This window comes from Glandiceps talaboti, chromosome 7, assembly GCF_964340395.1.
Source record: "Glandiceps talaboti chromosome 7, keGlaTala1.1, whole genome shotgun sequence".
Taxonomy (NCBI): Eukaryota; Metazoa; Hemichordata; class Enteropneusta; family Spengelidae; genus Glandiceps; species Glandiceps talaboti.
The window spans coordinates 19,189,542-19,216,844 of NC_135555.1; the positions used below are offsets into that span (position 1 = coordinate 19,189,542).

Here is a 27,303-nt window from a genome sequence, read left to right on the forward strand (position 1 = left end):
CACACACACACACACACACACACACACACATACACACACCATAAGTTTTAAGCCACTACATAAATTAATCATTCAATCAATCAATCAATCAATCAATCAATCAATCAATCAATCAATCAATCAATCAATCAATCAATCAATCAATCAATTACATGCTGGATGCTCCCTGTGCTACTACCATTTTCTGATCAGTAGACGTGTATACTGATCAGGGTAATGTGTTAATTGGGCAAATAGACTGTGAGTTTGTTCTAGGATTAACAGTGCACTAATTAATGCAAAGTTGATAAGATAGTAAAGGTAGGAAATAGGAAAAGACAGTCAGAGGAAACAATTGTTGTAATGGTAATGTTTGAATTATAGAAAAACGAGAATAATATTAGAAATCCGGAAAATGATGAAAAAAAAATATCTTGCAGTCTAATATATTATATGTAAACCTTGAATTGTATAGAACATTAGTGGTCTGAGATATAATGGATGGCGTTATAACCCTTTCACAGTAGGAGGTTCAGATTGACATTTGTCCATCTTATCAACTGATCAAATACCATGGCAACCAATCTAGTAATATAATGTTTTTGTCTTTTTAAGTAATTAGTCAGAGAGTCAGGCAGATTGATAGACACATATTTTACCATGCCTTTATCGCTATTGAACCTCAGTTCAGTTGTGCCAAAAATAACTGACGGCAGACATCCTGTATGTTTCAAAGTGTTTTATTACTGTACTCCTCCTTTGTAAAAAATGTGCTGAGTAATACTGAACTTTAGAATTGTTTTGTATGTTTGTAGGGAGTTGGTGATGTTTGAACTAGCTCTGCAAATGGAACAATCTTGCAATAAATCTTTAAAGTATTTGGATAGTGTAACTCGTTTGCATACAATGCAGTCATTGTGTGATCGTGACTTACCAGATTAGTAGGGTCAGATTGATATTTTGACAACTCATCAAATACCAAGACAATCGGACAAAGGTTTTTGATTTTGAGTCATTCATAGTCAGTCTGTCAGACAGATGGACACACGCACACACACAAAATACACACACAATTAGTAATTGCACTATACAAGATGGAGTTTATTCTAAACTTTTATCTCTATTCTAAGTCATATTTCTGTGCTAGCAATGCAATTAATAGAATAGCTATATATAGTGTGATACTTTACTTAGTTTCAGATTTTTAAAATTACGTGTGTTACTTTGTGACTCCCTACGTCATTTCCCGGACAAGGCGACCATCTCAACACCAGCCTGGACTCCAGAAATCATCAAAGTTGGCGGGGCTTGCATCATTAGTTGATTCAGGCCAAAATGTCCAAGCTGTCTCTTCATACTTTTTCAGTGCTTCACGAAGATCAGCAACGACTTCTGGGTATTCAGAAGCAACATTGTTGTACTCATACGGATCATCTATAATACATGAATACAAAATACATAAAATACAACAACAGATGTTTTCAAAACCCGCTTTATAGTAAGGTTAGGACTGGACAGCATCCAGAGAGAGGCCAATATATAGTTAATGACAATTTTTTTAATTCTTCCAATCTAGTTACGTATTCAATTTAATAATTTTTTAAATATAGTATCCCCTTCTTGTATTTATTTCTAGTTGAATATGCTATAAACGTTTTTTTAACAAATGTATACCAACATTAACCTATGGAATTATTAATTATTCATGTACATTTTGTGCCAATGTGTTGAATAAAATCCACACGGCTTCATCAATTACACCCTTTCCAGTAGTTTGACCTTACAAGTTGTATTCAGCTGGTGTTTAAATAATTCAATCCTGTACTGTTTTTCTCTGTCTATTTTTAGTGACTAAACTCTAAAACAAAACGAATGGGTTTAAATGACAGATTGCCTTTGATAGAATGATTTATAAATAAGACGTCAGTGGACATCAATAGAAGGATATAGATTTCATTGAAATCATTGATTTTAGTGACCTTATGGCTTTATTGGCATCAGACACCGAGCTCCAGTCCTCGGTGGTGCCCTCCTGTGTTTGTTTACTGAAAGTACTTAGAGTTGGTGTACGTTTGCGCTGTACCTTGCGCCCTCTATATAATTTTGTGTATATGGAATAGTGAAAATGACCAGTGACGAGGCCCTTAACTATATAGTCCTAGAGGCTTACTCTTTGCTACAAACAAACAAACAAACAAACAAACAAACAAACAAACAACGTTAACCAAAACACACGAACAGACACTCACAGATTGATAGACGGACATACACAGACAAACAAACAGACAGACAGACAGACAGACAGACAGACAGACAGACAGACAGACAGACAGACAGACAGACGGACGGACAGACGAATGGACAGAGATGCGGACGGACGGTCATCCAGAAACGAACGAACGAAGGAACAAACAAACAAACGAACAGACACAAACAAACAAGCAAAACAAACAAACAAACAAACTAACTAACTAACAAGCATATAAACCATACACACATATATTGCCAAATTGGAATGTAAAAACTACATTCAATGATATAGTTTGGCGAGGATTCATTGCTGTGATGGCTCCAACGCTCTGTCTGTCTGATGTACGACTTTTAACTGGCTAAGGTTTTATTTGAAAACGATCAGTGTTCACAGTCTCTTACGTTTGAGATTGTACAATCGAACGTCGACCTCTGGACCATCAGGAGATGGAATATTGTCAAGATCACAGTATGTATATTGAGGGGGATACCAACCAACTGAAACGTATGATAAGAAATACAAATATGACGATGTCTTGTCAACTAATTATAAGAGGGGGTACTTTGGAAGACCACATTCCACCTTACGATACTCCGGGAAATGAAGGCATTTGTGCAAACTTTGGGTTGTAGTGAGTCTGTTTATGAGTTTACATCCCTTGGGAGACTACTACAGATGTATAGTAATAACTGTGGAAAAAAAGAATTGACCACATTTTCCCATCCAGTAATTTGAAAAGAACAACAAATTCAAAACATTTTTTTAAATCATGGGATAAAAAAACCCTCCCAAGAGCCTGATACCAGTCTAAATGTGGATGTTCGATATTCATGAACACGCAATGTTCAACCATTCCATATTTATGAGGCTATCCCATGAGACAACGCACGTCCGTTAATAAAGGCTACCACTACACAATAGACAGCCAATAATTTTCACTCGGTATTTTTCTGCAATCGCGCGTAATGTAAGTGATGTAATACTATAAAATGACTCACTACAACCCAAAGTTTACACAAAGGTCTTCATTTCCTGGAGTGGCGTCCCCCTTTAAACCACGACAGTAGAATATTAATAGTGGTGATCTATATTGTAGGAAAATAACCTCCCCCCCCCCCACTGTTTACATAAACAAAATTATACAACTTTTATTTGGATCACTCAAGCATGAAACTTAACCAAATTAAATGAGATAACCAATAAAGCTTGTGAACACTACAGGTATAAAAAAATATATACATGCAAATGAAAATGCCAACTGACAGTCCACTGAATGCTAAACCTGCACTAGCTGCAACTGGGACACTTTTTGTCATCAAATAATCTCTACAATTTGGTCAATTGCTTATAAAACGACATACTATCTGTTAATTAGGGATCAATATTATCTGTATACAGTTTAGTTGCAAGTTTTAATCTTGAGTCCCCATGTTGAAACTGCACTACTTGTAACTGGAGTATCAGCTTATATATATAAGATATATTCACCGAAAATTGTTAAAAAGTACTAATAATTAGACATTATATATTTCTTAATCAGTGGTCGATATTACCAACATTATTAGCAATACAGAAACAGTTTAAAATCGTTGTCGCCGTTGAGGGCGCTGATTTTTGGGTACGGACCTGGAAATAAATGCGTGTGCATCTAGAGTAATACGTTTACACACAGGTGATGCGATACTTTTCACTGTGTACGATATTACGAATGAGCTACTGTGCCGAAGAAAACAGGTTTCCCGTTCCAGTTGCACTTAGTGCATTTTTATTAAGCTCTTGGTTAACAAGCAAAAGATGAGTTTTACCTACCTAGGCTATAAATTACGACATACTTGAAAAAAATGTTATTTGGCAAATTATGCCAAGATATATAGAGATTTATGTCAAACAGGTAATATATACCGACTGTACTGTATAATGTGTTCCAAACACTGGCTGCAAATATATCATTAAATTCGTAACTTAGAAACCAAGCATGTATTCTAATTAACTGACAATAAGCGTGTCTACATAATTGTCAGGGTTAAGGAACATCTCAGAAAAACTTACATTCTTTCCAGACGTAGGAGAAGGCCGGATATCCAATAATGAGTTTCCATTCATCTTTTCTATGATTAAGATTAGATAAAGGTGAATGAGGACACAGTGTATGGGTAGATAGTGGGAGACAGGCAAATAGACGGGTGGACAACAGACAGACAGACAGACAGACAGACAGACAGACAGACAGATAGATAGGCAGGCACCCACACAGAGAACGGCATGCAGGCTGGCAGACAGAGACAGACAGGCAACTGACAGACAGACTGACAGACTGACAGACAGATAAACAGGCAGGCAGACAGACATAAAACGGACATACATATAGACATACCTGATAGCTGTCACATTAGCTCCAAGCAAACCCTCAACATCCGCCAAGTCTGTATCGACCGTTATGAGCATTTCGTGACGTGGTGATGGATCTCCTTTCGACATAGCGTCCCAACAGTCTATACCATCAAGATCAACTGAGATAAACAGTATAATTTTACGAAAAATTACGATGCTTTCATGCTGATTAGTACTAGTTCCATGTACTTGCGAAACAGAAATTCAGAACATATTTTACGAATCGGGATGAAAATATTCTAGGATAGACATCTTACAGCTAAGTTTCGTGTTTTACTCATGGGTATTACGTTTTGACACCAAAAAACAGATATCTTAGACACGGAGATCACGAAGATCTTAGGAAGAAAGTACCGTCCCTCATCTCTGACGTACATGTTATTTAGGCGCAGTTCTTAATGTAGATGACCTCCGTTGTACAACGTTCGATTAGGTAATGAGCATTAACTCAATTGTATATTTTCTTTCATGAATTCATCGAACAATAATTGAAAAATATATAATATTGCAGTCTCGCCAGCCAGAACACACATTTCTGCTGAAGCAACTAGGCAGGTACGTTTCGAACGGTGCCGTAAAGAGGCCTGTGGTTTACGACATTTGACACAATTTACAGTAAGAATGCCTTACTTGGGATTTCTTCTCCGAGTAGACCGTGGACCACAGTTGGGTACATATCAGTTATATGAAACAGGCTGAAAGTTAAACAGAACTTGGTGAAAAGAACACTTTCACAAAACGTTAATTTAAGAGCAAGTTACAAGCGGCTTTAATAATAATTCTCTTCATAAGCTGGCCAAATACTTCTATTATATAGGTTTTGAAATCGTGTATATTGATTGTCCAGAACACTGCCTTCAACTGTCATGGGTTATTTATTCAATTTTATCTCTAGTGAAGTTTATATAGTCATTTACTGTGGAGAGATCTGCCTTTGGCGTTCTTAGTTTCGACAAGCTATTAAAGACAAATGCAAAGTACATATCACTATGCAGTATTTTACAAACTTGGTGCTAGAAGTGTCTTGGTAATGCGGATTCAATCAGCATGCATTAAGGGAAAAAGCGAGAGTGTAAATACCGGAAGTCAGAAGTCTACACAAAATGTCAGAATATTCCTCAGTCAGAACTATTCTAATGCGAGTGTAATCATATTAATATCCTCTCATTTATTAACCAGTTTTCAATGACACTTATTAATGCCGACATATCACAACGGTTTTGCTGTAGTTTTGGTTTGCTTCTGTCTTGGTTCAATCTCTTGATACAACCTTGGAGATTAAAACCCGTTGAATTGATTCATACACATGTACATACCCTTCATGAGTGTAACCAGTTTTCTCAATTCCTTTACCAGAAATAAAACCAGCAGCCTTTATTCCACCTTCAAAGTAAGTGCCTTTGTCTCCTCTGTATGGATGGTTAGATGCTTGGGTTCGTACATCACCACCATTCTGTTAACGGGAATAGAAACATTGATTAACTTTAATAAAGGGGCACAAGCTGAGTTTATACTTGTTTAGGTGTAGTTTTCACTGCATATTTAAAAGGTACTCACAGTGTTGTACTTACTGAAGCACACACTAAACCACCACCTTCAATTGACTGAACCCAAACCTGGTATGTAGATATAACTAAAAAACGATCCGATGACGTAATTTATGATACGTATAAAAATGTTTAAGAAATTCGAATTCCTACTATGCAATCAACTGTTCTAACAATGCCAGAAGACAATTGTAATGATATAGAATACATGTATCGACATTAGCACTACTGTAACAATGGAACGTGGTTTTGTATTTCCACTTGAATAAAAAACTTATAAACCCAATTTAAGACATTTGCAAGCACATCAAACAACGAAAGAAGCAACACACTCAATGTAATACCTCAACAATATGCAACATGACGTGCAATAGTATTTCTACAACGAAAATGACGATACCTGAAACAAAGTGTATGGCTAAACAATCTTACCAACATTGTTACATTTTATCGTCTGCTTAAAAAGATATCTCGGAGACATTGTTGGTAAATCGTATCGTCTTGCTCACAAAAACTCCAATTACCATGTCTATATGTTATTGTCTGGCATGACAAGAATTGAAGTGCAATTGTTACATGTAGTGGACTGTCTGTCTTACAAATACCACAATAAACACGTCAAAGTTGGGTTTACCTTCACACGTTCTCGTTGTACATTATTTGATAATGTAATGACAGCTCACCATTGGTGCAAAGAAAGTGTAGCAATGTTGGTTAAGATGCATGTCGCGCAAGATGATTTAAAGAACAATGTTGCTTAGATTTCATTGGACTCGTTGTGTACACTTACGTCAGCATGGAAAATAAAGAGCGAGTCTTCATACATTCCCTTATCCTTCAATGCTTGGACTATAGAACCAGCAATGGCATCCATGAATGTGACTTGTCCTAGACAGAGAAATAGAAAATGAGAAATTTTGTATAATATTGTCTATTCATACGAGGAGTTGGCGTGATACAGTATGGCTATAACGCTATCTAATCAAGGAGAAATGGTTGACGGAGGCGATACGATTGGCAACGATGAACACAGTAGTAATCATGATATCAGTGATATCCTGAAGTATGTGCTCGTAAAGTTTCACAAACTGCAATTGGAAAGGTTTTTGTTTTTTTTCTATTTCTGTAAGACATAATGATTCTAATCGTAATGTCGTACACACTACTCAATATTGAATCACCGGTTGGTAACCATATTTGTGTAACAGTACACATTGTGCAGTGTATGCAATATATTTAGGGGTGCACCCAAAAATCAGTGCCGCACTGAATCACTATTTCAACTTATTATTATACTACTTATAGACAAAATAGACAACTAATTGGCAAGTACAATGTCTAATTATTGATGTTTAAGAAATTTCCAGTGAATATATTGATGGTTAATTGTCTGATCGAAAAAAATAATACGTCAGTCACAGCTAGTGCAGCTTTAATATGTTGAATAATCATTGAACTGTATACATTACCACAGTAAAGACGACGATTGTCATTGGGTATACAGGAATACATATCTTCCCATTTTTTGGGTACCTAAATTGTGATAAAAACCTGATGTAAGGACATACGGATATTTTATTTATTTGTTTTACTTCCTCCATATCTCAGTTTGACTGGACAGTTTAATCTCTTTTGTCTTTTAAAGCGATGTGTCAGATACGTACTGCTGCTGATAAATGTACGCACACATTTGTAGGCATACATACATACATACATACATACATACATACATGCATACATACATACATACATACATACATACATACATACATACATACATACATACATGCATGCATACAAGCATACATGCATACATACATACATACATACATACATACATACATACATACATATTGAGGACTTATTAGCTCGATGTGCATTATATGATCACAAAGATGTGAGATTTTCATTTGCTTCACAGTTGTAACTTGTTTCAAGTTAAAGGTTTTTGGGGATTACAGCCTAGGCTATATATACACTTGGTAGTTTCATGACCTGTCGGTTATTAAGGATTGTTATTATGGAAACTTTCTTTGCAAAATGACAATAATAATAATAAACAAACAAATCCGTCCATCCATCAATCAATCAATCAATCAATCAATCAATCAATCAATCAATCAATCAATCAATCAATCAATCAATCAATCAATCAATCAATCAATCAATCAATCAATCAATCAATCAATCAATCAATCAATCAATCAATCAATCAATCAGTCTTACCTGTCGAGGTGTGTGTGGTAACTGGAATGATGTGTAAAGGAACATGGGGTCTTCAGGATTATGACCGTCAATGTAAGATAAAATCTTCTTCTGAAACAATTCCTTGTGGACAACATAAAAAGGAAAGAAACGTGGGTAAAGAAAATGCTACTTTTATATTTAAGAACATCCAAACAATATGGTGTTTGTTTGTCAGTTGACTCGCTAAAATTGGCGCCAATGGCATCATAGCACAATTGATTAAACTGATTTCAATTTACTATTAAAGGGATGATATTGATCACAAAATCTCGCCTTGAGTGAGTTCATCGTCAAAAGTTTAAAATTCAGACTTGCTACAGCGAATTTCACAATACCGTTCAGCTTTTCTGTTTGATACAACCACACAGAAACCAATAAGAAACTGGACATGCTACACTTTAAGATAGCAAGATTGAATGAGTAGAGTTTCTTGCTTCATTTTGTCTGAGTGAAATCAACCATACAGACATCAAATGAACACCGCAAATGACATTTCACGTGCCCTTCATCCGGTGTTTGATACTAAGAAAGACTTTGGTGCCCGAATGTCTGCATGTAGTTGCATTTTAAACGGTTTATTTAATTTAGACTAAATGTAACAAAAAATGCGATCTTTCTATTGGAGTATGGTACATACAGTTTCTTGTTTGTTTCTGTGTAGTTGTATTCAACAGAAAAAGCTGAACGATGTTATCAAATTCACTGTATCTAGATACATACAGAGTTGAAGACTGCTGAGGTCTCTGGTCCTCTTTGTGGTACACCGTCATCTATTAAATCGTAGCCCAAGTGTTCGCCAGGAGTTCCAGGTCCTTGAAAAGGTAAGAAAAATAACTTTCAAAACAATAGTCATCGCACAATATAGATTTGCACTGCATTGGCCGTTATCAGATCACTTCAACAAGCTTGAATATAATAAACAGCGCCATCTATCATAGAGTAAACAGAGACTGGTAGTTTGTAATCGAAAACTCTCCGGTTTATCAAATTTTATATTTTGTACTGAAGAAAGTTCTGAAGCTCTTGAATCTGTTTACTTCATTCTGATGACAATAAATGAATGGCCATAAAATACATGAATTAGAGTCGATGCATTTAGGGAGCCTCAAGTAATTACAAGGGGGAGGGCAGGGGGAATCAAGCCCGGTCTGTGGCATAAAATGTGGCCCTCCCACTAGTTCATTGTGCTAAAAAGTGTACCTCCTTCAATCCTCCTTTCTCTAAAATATGGACCTCCCCCTCTTCAAATATTTCAATGAAAAACATTTTTTTAACAGCGCCATCCTGTGGCGTAGTTATTAGAGCTCAAGATTAGTAGTCTGGAGGTCATGGGTTTGAATCCCACTAGAGACAGGGAATTTTTCTGTAGTAACAGCCAACCACGAGCCCATCACATTATTTAAAGGCATTTGTTGTTTCCCACTTAGTCTATTACCACGACAGTTAGTATGTGTTTGTATTACATCTATTCCTGCGTTTGGATATAATTGGCTGAGCGAAAGGCTAGAACTCCCAAAGACTAGATGAGCACATAACTGACAACCTCAGGACCACGACTAGTATATCTCCACTCTCAGCACATTATATTATCCCCAATATCTTGTCACACTGTTCCCTCTTTACTACTGCGAGACCTGCTCCTCTCTTCACACCACAACTAATAGTTAATTCACTAATAGTTAATTCACTGCATTTAACTGGTATGCTATATATAATATTACTTTATAAGGGTGGCAGTGGTAGGATGTATAACAGTAGCTAAGGATTTGTAAACGTTGGCAAAATCACAAAATAATGCAGAGTTAGAGGAAAATAAGTTAAAATGAAACCTGACTCTCCCTTAATTCCCTCCCGGTGGACCGATTTGTAAAAAGTGACAAACCCCCTAATCCCCTCATCCCTTGCAATTACTGACTCCCTAAGGAGCGGGAAGAATTTCTTTCAATTTAAAGCATTAACAGACGGTAAATTATCAAAGTTGTTACACGAATCACACACAGACTCTTTACCCCATTCAGTGCTCGTATGCTCATGATATAATGCACCGCCTTTGTAGAAACCATAAAAATGATCAAAACCACGCGTCGGACCAGTTGGAACATATGAACTATTGCAGAATCCTAAATGCCATCTGCAAAGTAATACAAATCGAAATACAAATGAAATACAACGCTTCCTTTAGGCTAGAAGTGCTATATATTGGTGTGTATACATTTAGCAGAAGCAACAATCACACAGTATTCGGGCAAACAATTGGATGTTCAAGATTACAAAAATGTTCATGTAGATAAAAACCAAACATCAGACATTCTAATTCGGCGATGATTTTAAAGAGGGGTATTTGTTTCAGTGCTCAGTAAAAACATGCGATTTTCGGGGTTCTTCCAATTTATAGTTATTACTGTAACAGAATAATCTACGTCAAGGCAACAAACAGACAACACACACCATACCGAATCCTCCACTGACTGATATAACGTACTATAATTAAATCCGTTGCCATGAAAAGACCGTGATTACCAACATCTATATTTCGACCTGTGACAGCTACAGGTACTGTGAATACACGACTTGTTCATTTAGTCGATAGTGAAAGGAAGTTTTAGCAAAGTTTTACAGGCTTAACGTGAAGTGATCATCATAGTTGACTTGGATAACTGAAACACTTACTTTCCGACGCCGTAAGTTGAATATCCAATATCTTTCAGTCGTTTTGGTAAGAAATCGTGGTATGTGGGTGCACCGTGTGGTTTCAATCCAAGATATACGAAATGCTGCGAAGAAGAAAAAAGCACGACCAGTCTTGAATATGATCTTGACTGTAGTAATTAAAGCTACTGCAGTTAAATGTTGAAAGTCTAACCGACAACAGCTATCATAATACCATGCACAAGCCAAGTTGAACAAACAAAATATGGAATATATACTCTGGTCGTTCTACGTCACAAAACGCGCGTCTATGTCACGACAACGTATTTCTACGTCATTGGTTCTGCCGTGTTCGAAGTATGAGTCAAAACGTTCAAAATTACCATTACTTTGCCCGATTGTTTACTTTGATGTTACTGGCGCTGATATGATAATGTTATTTCCCAACATTTTTCTTCATTCAACGGGGAAATACAAGTGACCTCAGGGTTGTCACCACGAGTCGCTAGACGGGTAGTGACAAGGGGACCTTGGGTCACGCGTATTTTCATTGGCAGAACGAAGATAAATATTGGGAAATAACATCTAAATATATAATTATATGGAATAATTTCTGACGACTCGGATGTTAACTTAATATCTTTGATAAGATTTAAATAATTTATATCATCATAGTACTGACCGCAATGCTGCTAAAATGTTGAGAATGTCTATGTTATAGATATTATCTTCTAATTCTATGACAGAGGAACGGATGGAGATTGTTTGTTCCCACAACACTCTTGTAGTAGTCACTATTAAATATTATCGGTTAGCATGTAAAAGATAAAACAATTATAATATAAAATAAAGTTATTGTAGGAGCTATAAAGTTATCAATTGTTTACCTGCGCGCCAATATTAGACGCATATCTTCCTGTCATTAAGGCAGCCCGTGTACTGAATTGAACAAAAGGTATTAAATCAATGCAATAAGTATTTGTTCAGAAAATGGCATCACCATAAACTGTGTAATAAATGCCACAGCCTGATAACATTTTGGTATCGTGTTTTATCCCTATTCGTTCGTATGATCACTTACAGTTTATTCGACGGATTCGATGAATTAACTATGCCAACAATTTCATGACTCTCGTTTCTCCAAAACCCACTTCTCTCGTGCATTCTGAATTGACTACATCTTAACGGCAAATGGCCTTTATACTATATATAATTGTCGATAATCATCCCCTGTACCTAACGATGTAGAGAACGTGCACACTTACTGTACAATACACTCAAAGTCACTCTCGTACCGAGAAAACACGAGCACTCAGAAATAGCTCAAACAGACCGAAATGTATATATATGGTTTCGCCAGTTTAGTTCCCAGATCGAGACGATAACTTATTCCCCACCCAGTTCCTTCTGGCCTTCATTATAGAAAATTCTTCAAGAAACGTGCTTATATTACGTTGTTTTGTATTAGTCAATGAAGTTATATTGTCTTTTATATGCTCGGATACAAGTAAAGGATGAAGTCGTCGATCGCTCTGTTTATGACATTTAACTTTAAAAAATGTCAGCTGATTTTAATCCAATTTAGAGCCGTCTTAAAAAGATCTAAGCACTAAAGCCACGCGTTCATTAATCTATGTGTTGGTAGGGCAGTGGGATTATTGTTACACTCAACTGATCACAATATGTCAACGCCTAGTTTTTCTCGTCAATCAACCGATTATAGCAAAGGGATAATACTATTTGTTTAGAAGATCAATATTGGAATAAATTTAATGTATTTTTAGGCAAGGGAACAAAATAGAAATATTGGTCTGAGACACTATTTACAACTCCCAGGAGACATGTAATATCTGCTGCCTCCTTCTCATAACAACACTAGAGTCATCCAAGTCCCACAGTGGTCATTACATCTTGCCGAGTTTTATCAATCTAAATGAATGAAATATTTGACGTAATTCGTAAATCAGATTTTACAAAGGTTCAGTCAATATATCTACATTGAGAGGTTTACGGTGTTCTCAATGTCTAGGCTCCATATACATATTATGAAGATATGTTAACTTACGGGCTACAAGCCGACATTGTATAGAGATTTCCAAATTTAACACCATTATTTGCCAGTTTTTCGAGATTTGGTGTCAAAACTCGGTTGTCATGCCAACTTACATCATTCCATCCTTCAGGCAGAATGCAAAAGGAAGAAGTCAATGGTGAGTGGGGGGGGGGGTGTTAATGAAATTCGGTTGATCACTCCAACCAGCTATATCAGGTGCACTTTGTTTTGTTAGGCTAATTTGCATGAGACCTCATGTCATCTGTCTGTCATTTACAGTAGTATGAAGTAACCAATCTTAAAATTTATAGTGATTGTCATCCTGTCAGCTTATATTCTGGAACAACAATTGCTACTTACACCTTTCGATCTATTTTGGGTTTTCATTTTCTTACACTTTCTTGATATTTTGCTGATAAACATGCAGGTAGAGTAGAGTAGAGTAGAGTAGAGTAGAGTAGAGTAGAGTAGAGTAGAGTAGAACCCTTGGATAAAAAATATTGTTATTCTTTTGCAGTAATTTCAGTATTACAACTACATTTCAGTATTCAAGATAAGTTGTTGTACGGAGATAAATACAATACATATATAATCGGATGTGCCAGATTATTTCTTTTAAGCATAAAAGCTAGAGGTCTCCTATGAAGTGGACATTTATGTACATGTTTATCACTACAATAAAAATCATATAAAGTGAACCAAAACTTCGTTTGACTCGACAAAGGTTTCACATTTATCATCATCTGGATCAACACAAGATCTTACTAACATTTCTACATTTTATCATCTTGCTCGACAAATAGCTCTCTTGGTAAGCTTTTTGATCAAATGTTTGACAAAAGCGTTATAATGTAACAATGTTGTAAGATTTTTGATAAAATGTTGGATAAAAACGATAAAATGTAATAGTGTTGTAAGCTTTTTGATAAAATGTTTGACAAAAGCGTTATAATGTAACAATGTTGTAAGATTTTTAATAAAATGTTTGATAAAAACGATAAAATGTAACACTGTTGCAAGATTTTTGATTAAATGTTTTATAAAAACGTTAAAATGTAACAGTGTTGGTAAGAGTTTTGATAAAATGTTTGATAAAAACGATAAAATGTAACAGTGTTGGTAAGATTTTTGATGAAATGTTTGATAAAAACGTTAGAATGTAACAATGTTGCAAGATTTTTGATAAAATGTTTGATAAAAACGTTAAAATGTAAGTGTTGGTAAGATTTTTGATAAAATGTTTGATAAAACGATAAAATGTAACAGTGTTGGTAAGAATTTTGATAAAATGTTTGATAAAAACGTTAAAATGTAACAATGTTGCAAGATTTTTGATAAAATGTTTGATAAAAACGTTAAAATGTAACAGTGTTGGTAAGATTTTTGATAAAATGTTTGATAAAACGATAAAATGTAACAGTGATAAAAACATTAAAATGAAATTTAAAAAAAATGATTTGTTTGAGGCAGACGACATTTTGTTTCAGGTTTCATGATTTTAATTGTAATGTAATAGTCTGCTAGTGAAAGTAAAAGATTACTTTATATTGGCATCTAGCGCTGAAATTAATCAAACGATAAGTAATTTAACACTTACCCTGGTCGTCACCCATCATATATATTATGTGTGGTTTGGTGTGCTTCTCCTCTAACTCATTACGTTTCTCTGTAAATTAGAAAATAAAGTGCTAAAGTTAAGAACGGGGTTTCTCCGTCCAACTATATAAGCTTATATGACACACTTTCGAAATTGGGCTTAAATATATTAATTGTTATAACTTATTGTTGAGGGGTGATCTTTTATGATTGTCGACGTACATTCAATAAGCTTCCTAACATGCTTTGCAGCGAAAGTCCGTAACGACCACCAATGCAATTCAAGCTGCTCTGGCCGAAAATTCAAAAATTGGAGCATGCATTTCAGTATTTTTTAAAGAAGAATCTCATTAATTTTTAATTCGTCAAGATGGATGATTAAACAGATATAAATGTGGTTGGATAGTCTTTCCTTTAAACAGTTTTTGAATTAAACAAATAACATCTTACCCGCTAAAGCTATGACAGCTGTCGAAATCAGAAAAAGGTGCCTCAGCATGACTAGCGTGTTGTTGCTGGCCTTTCGTTGTATCTGTAAATGTAACATTTGGTCAATAAAACATAAATGAACCATTGTCATTGATTATCAAATCGTAGAGCGGCGGAACAAATTCTCGGACCAGCTAACACGACTGAAAGATTTGCTACAATATATTGAGTTAGTGAATGTTTTCTTCCATGGATTGTATACTTCCCAGGACGTTGAGGAAGTAAAAAAATTGTCCTGTGCTGTTATAGGTTCATACCAGGCGTACTAATCGTGAAGCGCTTTGAATATAGTGTGGGAAAGCGCTATATAAAAACCATTACTGCTGAATATTATTAAAGCCATACTGGAGCGGAGCCGGGGTGGGTGGGGGTGGGGGTTATGACTACTTGAAATACCTTATAAAACTTGTCGGACAAAACCAACGACATGTATTTACAAGGGAGATATACATATACTAGAATACAGAGAAGATGCAGAATGATCTCATCTTCATTTACAAGGAAATCATCATTGTCAGTGATCTAAACAGGTAAAAATGGGAGACGATTGTGATTGTAGACGGGGAAAAATGTTTGCCTTTTAATCCATGGTCACCATATATTACTCTGTCTACATATACTTTGGTGAAACTAGCAATAAGACTAACCGTTAAAAGCCTGGGCTCCTCTGACAGACCGTTGTCATATCACACATCCCCGAAAAGGAGACCCTTTTTCATACCAACTGTATCGGACAGAATATATTATATACAGGTTTCAGGCTGTGATAAATGCAGATGACAGTTCCATCGTATGATGAAATAGCTAAAACCTAGTCAAAATAATTGCTTTTGAGCAGTAAAATCTTACTTTAAGAATTGAGAGCATCATTTTGAAAAGTAATCCAATATTCGGAACTAAAAATGAAGCAAAATCTAACGGTCCAGTCATTTACGCAAGCTTTTCCAAAATCTTCCGGCCCAGAAAACTTTACCCTTTCGCATACCTTATGAGCACAAGAAATCACCCATTTCCAGTTGACCGTTCCCATGGGAGTTGCCCCTCCACTCCCGGGGTTATAAACAAACATAGTGTCAACAGTGGTTCTAAGGAGATAGAGAATTTCATACTATGTTATACTTGAAGTTTATACATACCAGTAAGACTCGATAAATGACGTTCAATCGATTGGTCAGTTGCAGACAGGTGAATCATAATTTTAGTAAATTAAAGTTGTTGTATGTTTTATAGTTTCTTACATGCTAACAAGTCACTCATCACGTGATAATTCTTACCAATCACATATCCACATCACAATTTTTCGTTATGAAATTCTAATCAATCAAACAATATGTCATTTTATATATATTATTGATGGTTCAGAATTTAAAGTCACCAAAAATTGATGAGGCTATAAACGTTTTATGCAGTCTCTATTGCAAACCAGAAGCATCTGTCCCATCTTTCTCTGCTTGGAGTCCGTATCAAAACGTTGAAGTTCCTGCCACTAGTACTGCTACCGTGTTTATGTTATTTGCATATACTCGATGTTCCTATCGTCGAAAATACTTATATAAAATCTCCAACAAATTATTATTCTAGTGTAATGTTAATATTGATGCAAGGTTTCTAAGATTTCGCATTGCTAGAACAGTTGACTGCATTGCTGGGATTACTAGACATGTTTACATGTATGATTAATGACGTCATCAGAAGTTTAGTTCAGTCAAATTGCAAGTGGTAGTTGTTGTCTGGGCTATATTTCATCTAATTCTTTATTGTAGAAAGATTTTTGTAACTTTGTTAAAAAATATAGATATTGACTCCAACTTTTCAGTGTTTGCTCTTTTAACATTCATCGTAACATTAAAACCTTTAAAGTATTGTTTGTTTACGTTATAATGAAATTTGATACCTGTGTATATCATTATATCATATTTGTGATATTTTTCAATTTCTAGATGTTAATTTTCATTTAAAAAAAAAAATTCATCTTAAAAATAAAAATGACATGACATTTTGATCCAAATGTTTATTATTCGTCAAAAAGGCATTTTTGTCGTATCCTGTATCCCGTTTTCGACAAAGTCGTGCTGATTGTTCTTTCAACTGTCACAAATTCCCTCGAGTGCGTTTATCGTCCTTAATATCATTTATCCAATAAAATAAACCCAAAGTCCCTGGTATGCTTCAATATATAGAATACTGTGAATACCTTTTTGAATATGTAATAAATACTACGCCAATTAACATCTAAGCTCTGCGTTTTCCCTTAGATTTTATTGCAGTCGACAATATGGTATTATACGAAGCATATGAAAGAATGGCCTAAAAATGTATAAAATAGTATGGAGTTATAAACGATAACAAATAGCATTATGATTGATATTATGCGACATCAATTGACGACGCATGTAGGGATTCCAAGTGGTATACTATGGCAAGCTGTTCAGGCCAAAAGTATTATTCTTATTCTGGCTGCAGTATTCTGTATTTTTCGGAGTTACAAACTAATTGTAACTGTTTATGTGTAGTTTCTCGATGGAATCCACACTTTTTTTATTCCATGTTAACATTATTTAATTCAAACAAGTTTGAGATTATTGTTGATGTAAATTTATTTTGATTTATTTTTCGCCAGAAACCTTTCAAGGATTATATATATTAATTGGAATTCGAAATATATTTTTTTAAAAGCTTAAAGGTTTTTTGTTTTGTTGCAATTTTGGGAATTATTTCAAAAATAATTAATTTCGGATTTCGTTTTGGAGAGTTTCTTCGGACTATTCGATTTTCATAGCAGGGGTGTGGAGTAGCTCAAATGATCGACTTTCGGTAGGCCGAACATGTCGTTGTACTCCGCTCTCGCGTGCACATTTGAATGGAAAAGACGGTTATCCTGTATGAACTAGGTAATGAAACCGATGAAGTCACTAATATTAATACGTTTCTCTGCTGGTTTTTCCGTCTATCAAAATCATGAATACAACATTGTGAAATACGAGATAGCGATTCATTAGTCGGTAAGTCTCAATAGATAGCTGAGAATAAGGAGGACATCATAATCAGGCGTGGTTTAAATGGCATGATGTATGCTGATGATTCTGAACTGTCTTTCTCACTTGTGAAGGTGACCGGGTTCCTACTACCATGATTGAATTGTGTTGATGAGATCAGGATGGATACGAGACATTGTGCTTTGTCTTAACGATGGGAAAACAGAGATTGTGCATTTCTCTTCTAAATTTGGCGGTGTAGGTCCGGTCCCTCACTGTGATTTGCGGATTGGTGAGGTCAATATACACCCGTCTGACATTGTTCGATATCTTGGTATAATGATATCTTTTATTACCCGATCAAGAAAAAAGAAACAGAATGACATCACAAACGTAAATACAAAAAAGCAAACAATCAGATCGGATAACAGGAGTCAGAAAATAGCTATGCTAATCGTGTCTGATCCCTGGAAACAGTAAATAATGGTAGGTGTAAATAAATATACAATATGTAGCTCGCTGGTGTTTCCATGGATGCAGCTGCTACCATGTCATATCATGTTGTGAATGCTTGCAAAGCTGCCTCCCTTTGCGATTTGGAAGATTTGGAAAATCCGATCATGCCTTCATAACATCTCGATTAGATTACTGTAATAGTGTACCTTACTATGGTCTTCCTTTATATGAGATTCACAAACTCCAAATCATTCAAAACCCAGCGGCTTGTCACCATAAAGAACAAATGTGACTATCTTACTCCAATTCTTCATGATTTACACTAGCTCCCTGATCAGCAGCGAATTGAATTCAAAATTCTATGTATTACTTTTAAAGTTATAAATGGAATTGAACCATCTTATTTAATTGAATTGCTGACAAAACGAGCCACTGGTCGTACCCTTCGTTCTCAGTCTAATGGTAACATTAATTTACACCAGCAGCCTATTGGCAGTAGTATGTATTATGGTATTCGAGCTGTGCCCCTCGTCTATGAAATGCCTTGCCATCACCGATCCCTGCTGCTCCTTCATTTAACAGTTTTAAAAGCAGTTTGAAACCTTACCTATTGAAGTCGTTCTATAGTTATCCATTTTTATATATTTTACTTTTTTGATTATGAACCTTTTTAAGTAAGTTTCTGATATCGTGACATCTTTAAGTTTTAACTGTATTTCCTTTCATATAATGTATTTTTGTTGTCGTCCATGCTTGTTGTTGTTTTTCCAATCAGTATTGCATCGCCATTGTGATTATTTTTAATATAATGCGCTTTATAAGAATGCAAATATTATGAATATGATTTGATACTAAGACAGGAAATGTGAAATTCAAAAGAGGATGAAGTAAATGTTTTATTACAGTCTACATATTGACCTTATGAAATCATTACTAAACAAACTAATAACTTTAACGTCAAACTCAAGTCACATAAACATAAACAATAAATTACAACATTTACTGACAAAATTTTCCATTGATACCATAAAACTTTCTATATGACGCCTTTAACCATAGACCCTCCACTGGTGGGTGGAGGGTCTATGCTTTAACCATAGGAAAAACTTCATTTTATATATTTTTATGGTGATAATATTCTAATCAGTTAGTCATGATGAACACAATATATTAAAATTTTAGTATTCACACTGTTCTTTCCTTGAAAAAATGTAGATGACATAGATGGCAGACAGTACCGATTGTAATGTACATATTGTTTTACGATGAGTAGGACTTCATGACATACCTCTGCTTTTAAAGTTAAAATCTCACCTGATTAAGAAATTGAAACTCATTAGTTTAATCCTGTTCCAGGTATTTTATTGAGGAAATGTATTTTTATACCTTCAACCCAGGATGAAATGGACATCAAAAGGCAAACGTTTGGTTGCGAAGACATGCTTTAGGTCAGGAACATTACGAGTTGTTGACTATTTAACATGTGGTTGGTCAAAATCCGAACAGCTAAACCAACGATTTGTATGGTCATTACCAAAGGAAATACTAAGTTACTCTGATATTTTACTGATTGTAACCTTTCATCGTTATGCAGTTGTTCTAATGATAAAATAGGTGACCTACAAAACAATTTGGAAATAAAATAACGATGAAACTAATTGGATTATGTTAATAGAGTCATCAGTAAATTTTCAAAAGCAGTGAATGATAGTAATGAGGGAAAATGTTTCAAAAATTACAGTATTTGAAAACGAGATACATACCACTGTAGTTTTACTCAACATAAACTTTAGTGTATTCAACTGTCTTCTCGTGGAAAGATGAGCAGGTATGCTGAAGGCACGGTTTGCCACGTGCTAATTAGTCAAGAACTGGTGATATTCTTGTCCAATAGCATTTCTTCGAAACAAACAGGAAAAGTGTGACTTTTACTATAAAATGTCATGTACATGATTTTGCATTTTCAATAATTAGCATTGTCACTGACTATTTACTTTGTTATAACTATTTTATATTCTATTTTTATTTCATCTGGGATTGAGGATAAAAAGCATGTCCGTCTAAAATAAAATACCCGGAAGTAGATTACACGTATTGTTTTTCAAATTCTTGATCAGATGAGAATTTAACCTTAACAATCTAAGGGTAGGGTAGCATTTTAAAGAATTAAGCGGTCAAAATACCTAATGTTTGTGAAATATCTGTTCATTACAATCAGTATTGTCTGTCATATATTAAGATACTAACTTCTGTCGTTAACTAATGTTAACTAATCATGTCAAATTGATTGATATGTTTAGTATTACCATATTAGACGAAATAGACAAAGACGACTGTACTAATGAACTGGTATGTAGTATTTCATTATGTTATATTTACTTCTGTTTTATATATGAAGAAAAGATTCCCAATCGGTTCGGATATTTGTTTATGAGATATAATGTTAAACCATAGACGTTGTCTATGGTTAAATAGAATGTGCATTGTCCCACGCGTTGCACACATTGCAGTCAGTACATTTTCTCAATGGCAAATTACTGATATCTTTGTGTGATGTTTGAAGTTAAGTTAGAGTAAACAATTGTATAGCGCCAAAATCCAAAAATAAAAATTGTTCAGAGGCGCTTCACAAAATATTAAAAAAAAAAAAAAAAAAAAAAAAAAAACTTTCCATAAAATACACAAAGTCTAAATTATGCAATGGAAAAGAAAACGTTCCACACATGTTCCTTATGTCTAAAAATGTTTGCTTTGTTAACTCGTGTAAAATACATATACCATTTATCTCAAACATTTGCAAATGTTGTTTTTCAACAATAAACCAACAGTATAGTCTTATAAATCTAAAACAAAAACAATAATTTTTGGTGTGCAGATCTTCAAAGTAGCAACGTTTATTTTTCTTGAAAAACTTTATATCTTTTCACCAGCCAGCCTTAACCTTTTATCAAATGGTTAACGTTTAATTGATGCCACGAAAGGGAATCATTCGAGATAGATTCAGTAAATATACACACAGCTTTCAGATCCAATTGCGAAAACTTTGTTTGAAAATGAAATCACAATAATCATTTAACATTTGATTAAATACCATATTGGTTGATTTGATGAAAACAGATCGAGCTGATTTTCTGACATGTCTTGTCACAATTTTATGAATATCTGTAGACAGAAGTTAGATGTTGAACATTTAAGGGGAATGCACAAAAGCAAAGTTGAAGGATGACAAATTTTCAAACTATTGTTTCCCGACATGAATAAAATTTACACCATCAACCATACATTTTCCGAAAGGTCTTTCTCTCCTCTATATCGCTATTGTGTTTTCTAATGTCAGCGACTGAGAGTGGGTGTGTGTTTCAGGAATGAATAGAATTGTCTTGATTATCTCAAGGCGTCAATATAAATGCCTTAGACGACATCGCCTGTCAGCCGATTTTCCATTTCTATAGTGGTTCAGAACGTTCACTTCACACATACTTAAAATGGCTCTAGATTTTATTAGTCTTCATGGCTTCAAGTCCCACCCGATGTTTTTGCATCACAAATAAGCAATCTATTGGGTTATGTGTGCCGGCGTGGTTTTCTTGCTTCTTGCAAGAAGCGCAACGCCAAGATTTCAGCTATCAACATTTTCTGCACTATTTTCATTGACTAGACTACTACCACCCGTCTGCCCAATTCAATCTGGGGAAATGGTATGTGAGTAATTGTCATCCAATATTGCTGTACAATATTAACTCTTGTGTACTAATGACAAGATATCAACTCTCTATTTTAGTTAAATCTTCTAGTTTAGGTTATGAAAGATCACTCTATGTCTTGAATAGGTGCACACGTCACGTTTGGCAGGGAAGAGACTCCTGTAGTGAGTCTTACAAATAATAGGCTATTCCTGGCCGCTCCATATCACCAAGTATAAGGAAAATGATATTGGAGAAATTAACTGGAGAATATAATAAGAAAAAAAACATGTCTATATGTTGTAGCATTTGGTGCCATGGTATTCTTTCAGACACAAATAATGACTTGTACAGTATCTAGATAATCAGATAATCAGAGATTTGGTCAAAGATGAGAAGTTCAGGATTGTTCGTTGTCTATACTCAGAATCGGTTTTTAAATCAAATCAATATTTTGCTTAAAGGGTAATTAAAGCGTTGCTGAAACGATCATAAATTCATTAAGGGATATCTTAAAGCTAGGAAAAAGGTCATTGTTCTTAAAATAAGCAGGCAAAGTTAAAATATTAAGGTTAAGGTTAAAAGTTTACCACAGTAAGAAACTGAGTGCCTCCCGTATGGGCAAAACCATAGAGTTTTGGGCCTACACATTGTTGGAATGCAAAATTCTAAACTATAGCTGTTATACATGAAGTACCACCCAATTGGAAAATTAATTATATGAAACTAAATGTAATTTGAAGCTTGCACAGTTAACATAGCCTAATAGTCAGGTGGCTTAGCAACTGTTTTGTTACATGCCGGATAAAAGCACCAAATTTGGCATAAGTGTTCCTAAGGACCTACTTATTGATTTTAGGTTGGGAACCCTCTTGAATATTTGCATAAATTTGCATACATCAGAAAAAATTAAAAAGGCCACCATCAGCCATGAAAGATCATACGTTTCAGCAAAATTACTAACTAAAAGACACTAATTTTGAATCATGAATCATGCTGGAGATCTATTTACTGATCTCATCCTGGAAGCTTTTTTTAGAATATTTGCATATATTTATGTATATCATTAAAATTCACAATGGCCATTATTATGATTGAAAACACTTATAATTCAGGAAAATAATTTACATAAAGGCGCCAAATTTGGCATGATTTTTCCTCAGCACCTATGAAGGAGTGAATAAATTTGCATATATCAGTCAAATAAAAAATGGCTGCCATCACTTTAAAAATATATTTCTGCAAAATTAAGCATTGGAAGAAAAAAAAAACAATCTGGTGTGAGTGTTCATTACGATGTATTTAACGATAATAGCCTAGCATAGTCCTTAAATATTTGTGTAAATTTGCATACATCAGTAAAAGTCAACTATATGCTATCACATTGGAGAAATCTCATATTCCTAGTAAATAAGGTACTTTGAGAAAATGTATTCCTCAGTAGCGAAGTAAAGAGAAGTTTTCATAACATAAGTATGATTCCTATGTTGAAAATTGTTGTTTGAGCTAATATTACCAGAATGACAAAAGAAAAATAATTCTCCATATTTAACACATTCACTACAGCAGAGATTGCTGTCATAGTAGTTTCTGAAAGAAGAGCACATGTATAAATTAGTGAAGTCAGGGGGCATCTTGACATCGACACTGAACTTTTCTATACATTCTTTTAAGAATTTACCGTTAAATTGTGAAGTTATAGTGTTTTTTTTCTTACATTCATTAGCTTTCCAAGACAGTAATATTCTTCCAGCGCTTATCAAAAGGGCTCTGAATTCTGAATTCTTCTTCCATCACATCATTCTTGTAAAATAAGAGGCAAATACCATTTTCAGTAATGGGCATTGTAGTACAGTCATATTATGACAAGAGCCATGTGTTTCATGATTGAGCTGCTAAAAGCATGTTATTTACCAGAACTAAGGCTTTTTTTAAAAGTGTACCAAAACGTTCTGAATTTTCTGATTTGTTTGCACATTTGCGTAAATATTTGGGGTTCTTTTCTTGGTCATTATCAAGAATTATATCAAAAGAAACATTTTGTGCTCTTAATTCAGCATGAAGTTTTGCAAATTAAGCTATTTCACAGAAATATGTGTTTGATAGTGACCATCTTATTTTTTCTGATTTATGCAAATTTATGCATGTTTTCACACAAACACTTAAGGCTAAATCTGTGATTAGGTCATATGGAACACCCATTCCAAATTTAGTTTCTTTAAGTAAGTTATTTCTCTGTAACATAGAATTGTTCCAGGTTGATACTGGTCATTTTGAAAATCAGTGATTTATGCAAATGTCTGCAAATATTCAACCGGACTCCAAGACAAAAATCAAAAGTAGGTTCCAAAGTCACATTTGCTCATTTTTGGTGCCTTATTTCTGAGAAACATGGGATTTCTCAAGGGTGTTGGTACATGGTGGCCAATTATAATTTTACCAATTTATGCAAATGTATGTAAATATTCAAGAGGGCCCCTTCTAAAATCAATCAGTAGGTCCTAAGGAACATTCATGCCAAATTTGGGCATGTAACAATAATCCTCAAAATTGGTGTTAGGCCAACTGACTATAATTATTAAAAAAACATTGATTATGCAAATTAACCATATAGCTTATAAGTTACAACATCAAGCTTTAAATGACACATGTACTTCTTTACCATCGACCATTTTAGTACATACACACAATTATTGAAATTTGGTTTCCATTCTTATGAAATAGCCTAATTACCGACAATCATTAATCATGCAAATTAGTCATAAAATTAAAAACTATGTCAACAGGCTTTTATAACGGATGTGCACTTTGTCATGGTTGATGTATGTGCCAAATTACATGGAATTTGAAATGTGTTTTTTAAGATATAGCTTAATTACTGAAGATCATTAATTATTCAAATTACTCATTAACGTAAAGGTTACATCATCAAACTTTGGGCATTGCTATGGTTGGTATATGCACCAAATTCTATGAAATTGAAGCTTGCATTCTTAAGATAAAGCCAAATTACCGAACATCATTAATTATGCAAATTATTCATAAAAGCTTTAATCTAAATCAACAAACCTCACAGGACATATGCAACGACAGAGAGCAATGACATGACATATTTCATTAGCATATAGAAGATGTGTAGCAAATTTCATTATAATTGAGCCAGCCGTTTTTAAGTAAATGATGACACAAACAGACACACACACACACACACACACACACAGGCAAACGGACAGACAGACAGACAGACAGACATCGCCATTTCAATACCTCCCCTTACGGAGGTAAAAATGAAAAGTAGAAATATATTTTGTATGAGCTAAGTAAGCTAAGGTAACCAAAAACGAAGAATTCACAAAATTAATATCAATTTCTTTTCTCTGATGTACACCCTCAGGTTTTTTCTCTAAAAAACAATAAATGCAACATTGTGAAATACGAGATATCGATTCATTAAGTCGGTATATTTAATAGTTAGCTGACAATATGGTAATACTAAGCAAATCAATCAATACCCCATGGTTGTCATTATGTGATATCACAACAAATGCGGGTTTTCCAAATTGTACGTATTTCAGTTTAAAACATAATAAGCGATACTGGGGTAATAATTTTGTGTTATGGGAATTGTTGATTTAAGACCACTGGTGTTTAAAATCCAACTTCTGCATATAGATGTTAATCAAATTGTCACATGTCAGAAAGTCATCTCGATCAGTCTTCATCAAATCAACCAATATGGTATTAAATTAAATGTTAAATGATTGATGTGATTTCATTTTCAAACAAACAAAGTTTTCTGAATTCGATTTGAAAGCTGTGTGTATGCCCTCGTTGCTCTCTGTCCTAAAACGTATGTTTTAGGTCTTTGCATTGATAGTGTACCATAAGCGCTGTATTATGCTGAGGCCTAGGTTTGTTCATTCGCTTATTTACACATTTGTAATGGTTCTAGGACAAATTCCCCCCGGACAAATGCCCCCCCCCCCCCCGGACAAACGCCCCCGGACAAATGCCCCCTGGACAAACGCCCCGGGTAGGATTGTCATTGCCTACGGATAGAGATAAAAAAATCCAGATTCTGGGAATACACTTAAAATATGGTTTTATCACTTTTATTGTATAACTGACGAATAGAATAGACAGAAGATGTTCACTAAATGTTGAATTCAACCAAATAGGGCATGACTTGGTTTTATCACTTTTATTGTATTATTACCAAAAGCGTGCTTATACAGTGATTTCGTGATAAAACCGTATTTTTAGTTTTAAGTACACCGCCTGAAATCACGTCTTTCAATCACACTATAGTAGAAATACTAAGTAACCATAAAAATAATGCCTTTCTTGGTTGAATTGTGAGCCATAGTCCTACCGTAGGCATTTGTTGGGGGGGGGGATTTGTCCTACGGGGGCATTTGTCCGGGGGGGGGGGGGGCATTTGTCCAGGAGCATTTGTCCGGGGGGCGTTTATCCTGTTACCATTTGTAATTGCTCCTACAAAATGTGTCTAATTGTCTTGAAAATCTTAGTGGGTTTTAATTATCTATGAAAGATGGGTTTACTTTTACCACATGACATTTGATATTTATAGTGTTCTGTTAATCATTCATGTGATGGAAGCCAAAATATTCCCTGAATCTGTCTCCAATGATTCACTTACGTCTAAAATGGTTACATGCCGGAACTGTACATTTTCCCCCGTAATAGGGTGCCTTGGTGCGATACACCAAATTACTGCATGACTGTGAGGGCGCTGGGTGTATTGTAAATACTTTTTTTCTTTTTTCTTTTTTTTTATTAATTTCCAAAACAACTGCAAGACAATACAAAGGCAAACAATACATTACAGAGAAAACACAGGACGTACAAACAGAGAGGGGGAGGGTTAGTTAACTTAATTAAATAAATTAATACATGGGATTGGAAATAATTACAATTGATAAAGAATAATGTAACAATATCTTGAACAGAAATATCCGTCTGTAAT

At 34.7% G+C, this 27,303-nt stretch overlaps 1 protein-coding gene across 1 annotated transcript; it reads right to left on the bottom strand.

The window, feature by feature from the left end:
* Positions 1–1,158: 1,158 nt before the first annotated feature.
* Positions 1,159–16,370, bottom strand: LOC144437724 (arylsulfatase B-like). Its single transcript, XM_078126732.1, has 17 exons — positions 16,339–16,370; positions 15,164–15,245; positions 14,715–14,783; positions 13,130–13,241; positions 11,952–12,003; positions 11,086–11,189; positions 10,425–10,546; positions 9,136–9,227; positions 8,395–8,496; positions 7,638–7,701; positions 6,959–7,056; positions 5,938–6,074; positions 5,252–5,316; positions 4,605–4,740; positions 4,280–4,338; positions 2,632–2,727; positions 1,159–1,413 (listed from the first exon to the last, which is right to left on the bottom strand). The coding sequence occupies exons 2-17, from the start codon at positions 15,210–15,212 to the stop codon at positions 1,244–1,246; spliced, it is 1,527 nt and encodes a 508-aa protein (XP_077982858.1). The 5' UTR covers positions 15,213–15,245; positions 16,339–16,370; the 3' UTR covers positions 1,159–1,243.
* Between the last annotated feature and the right edge of the window lie 10,933 nt (positions 16,371–27,303).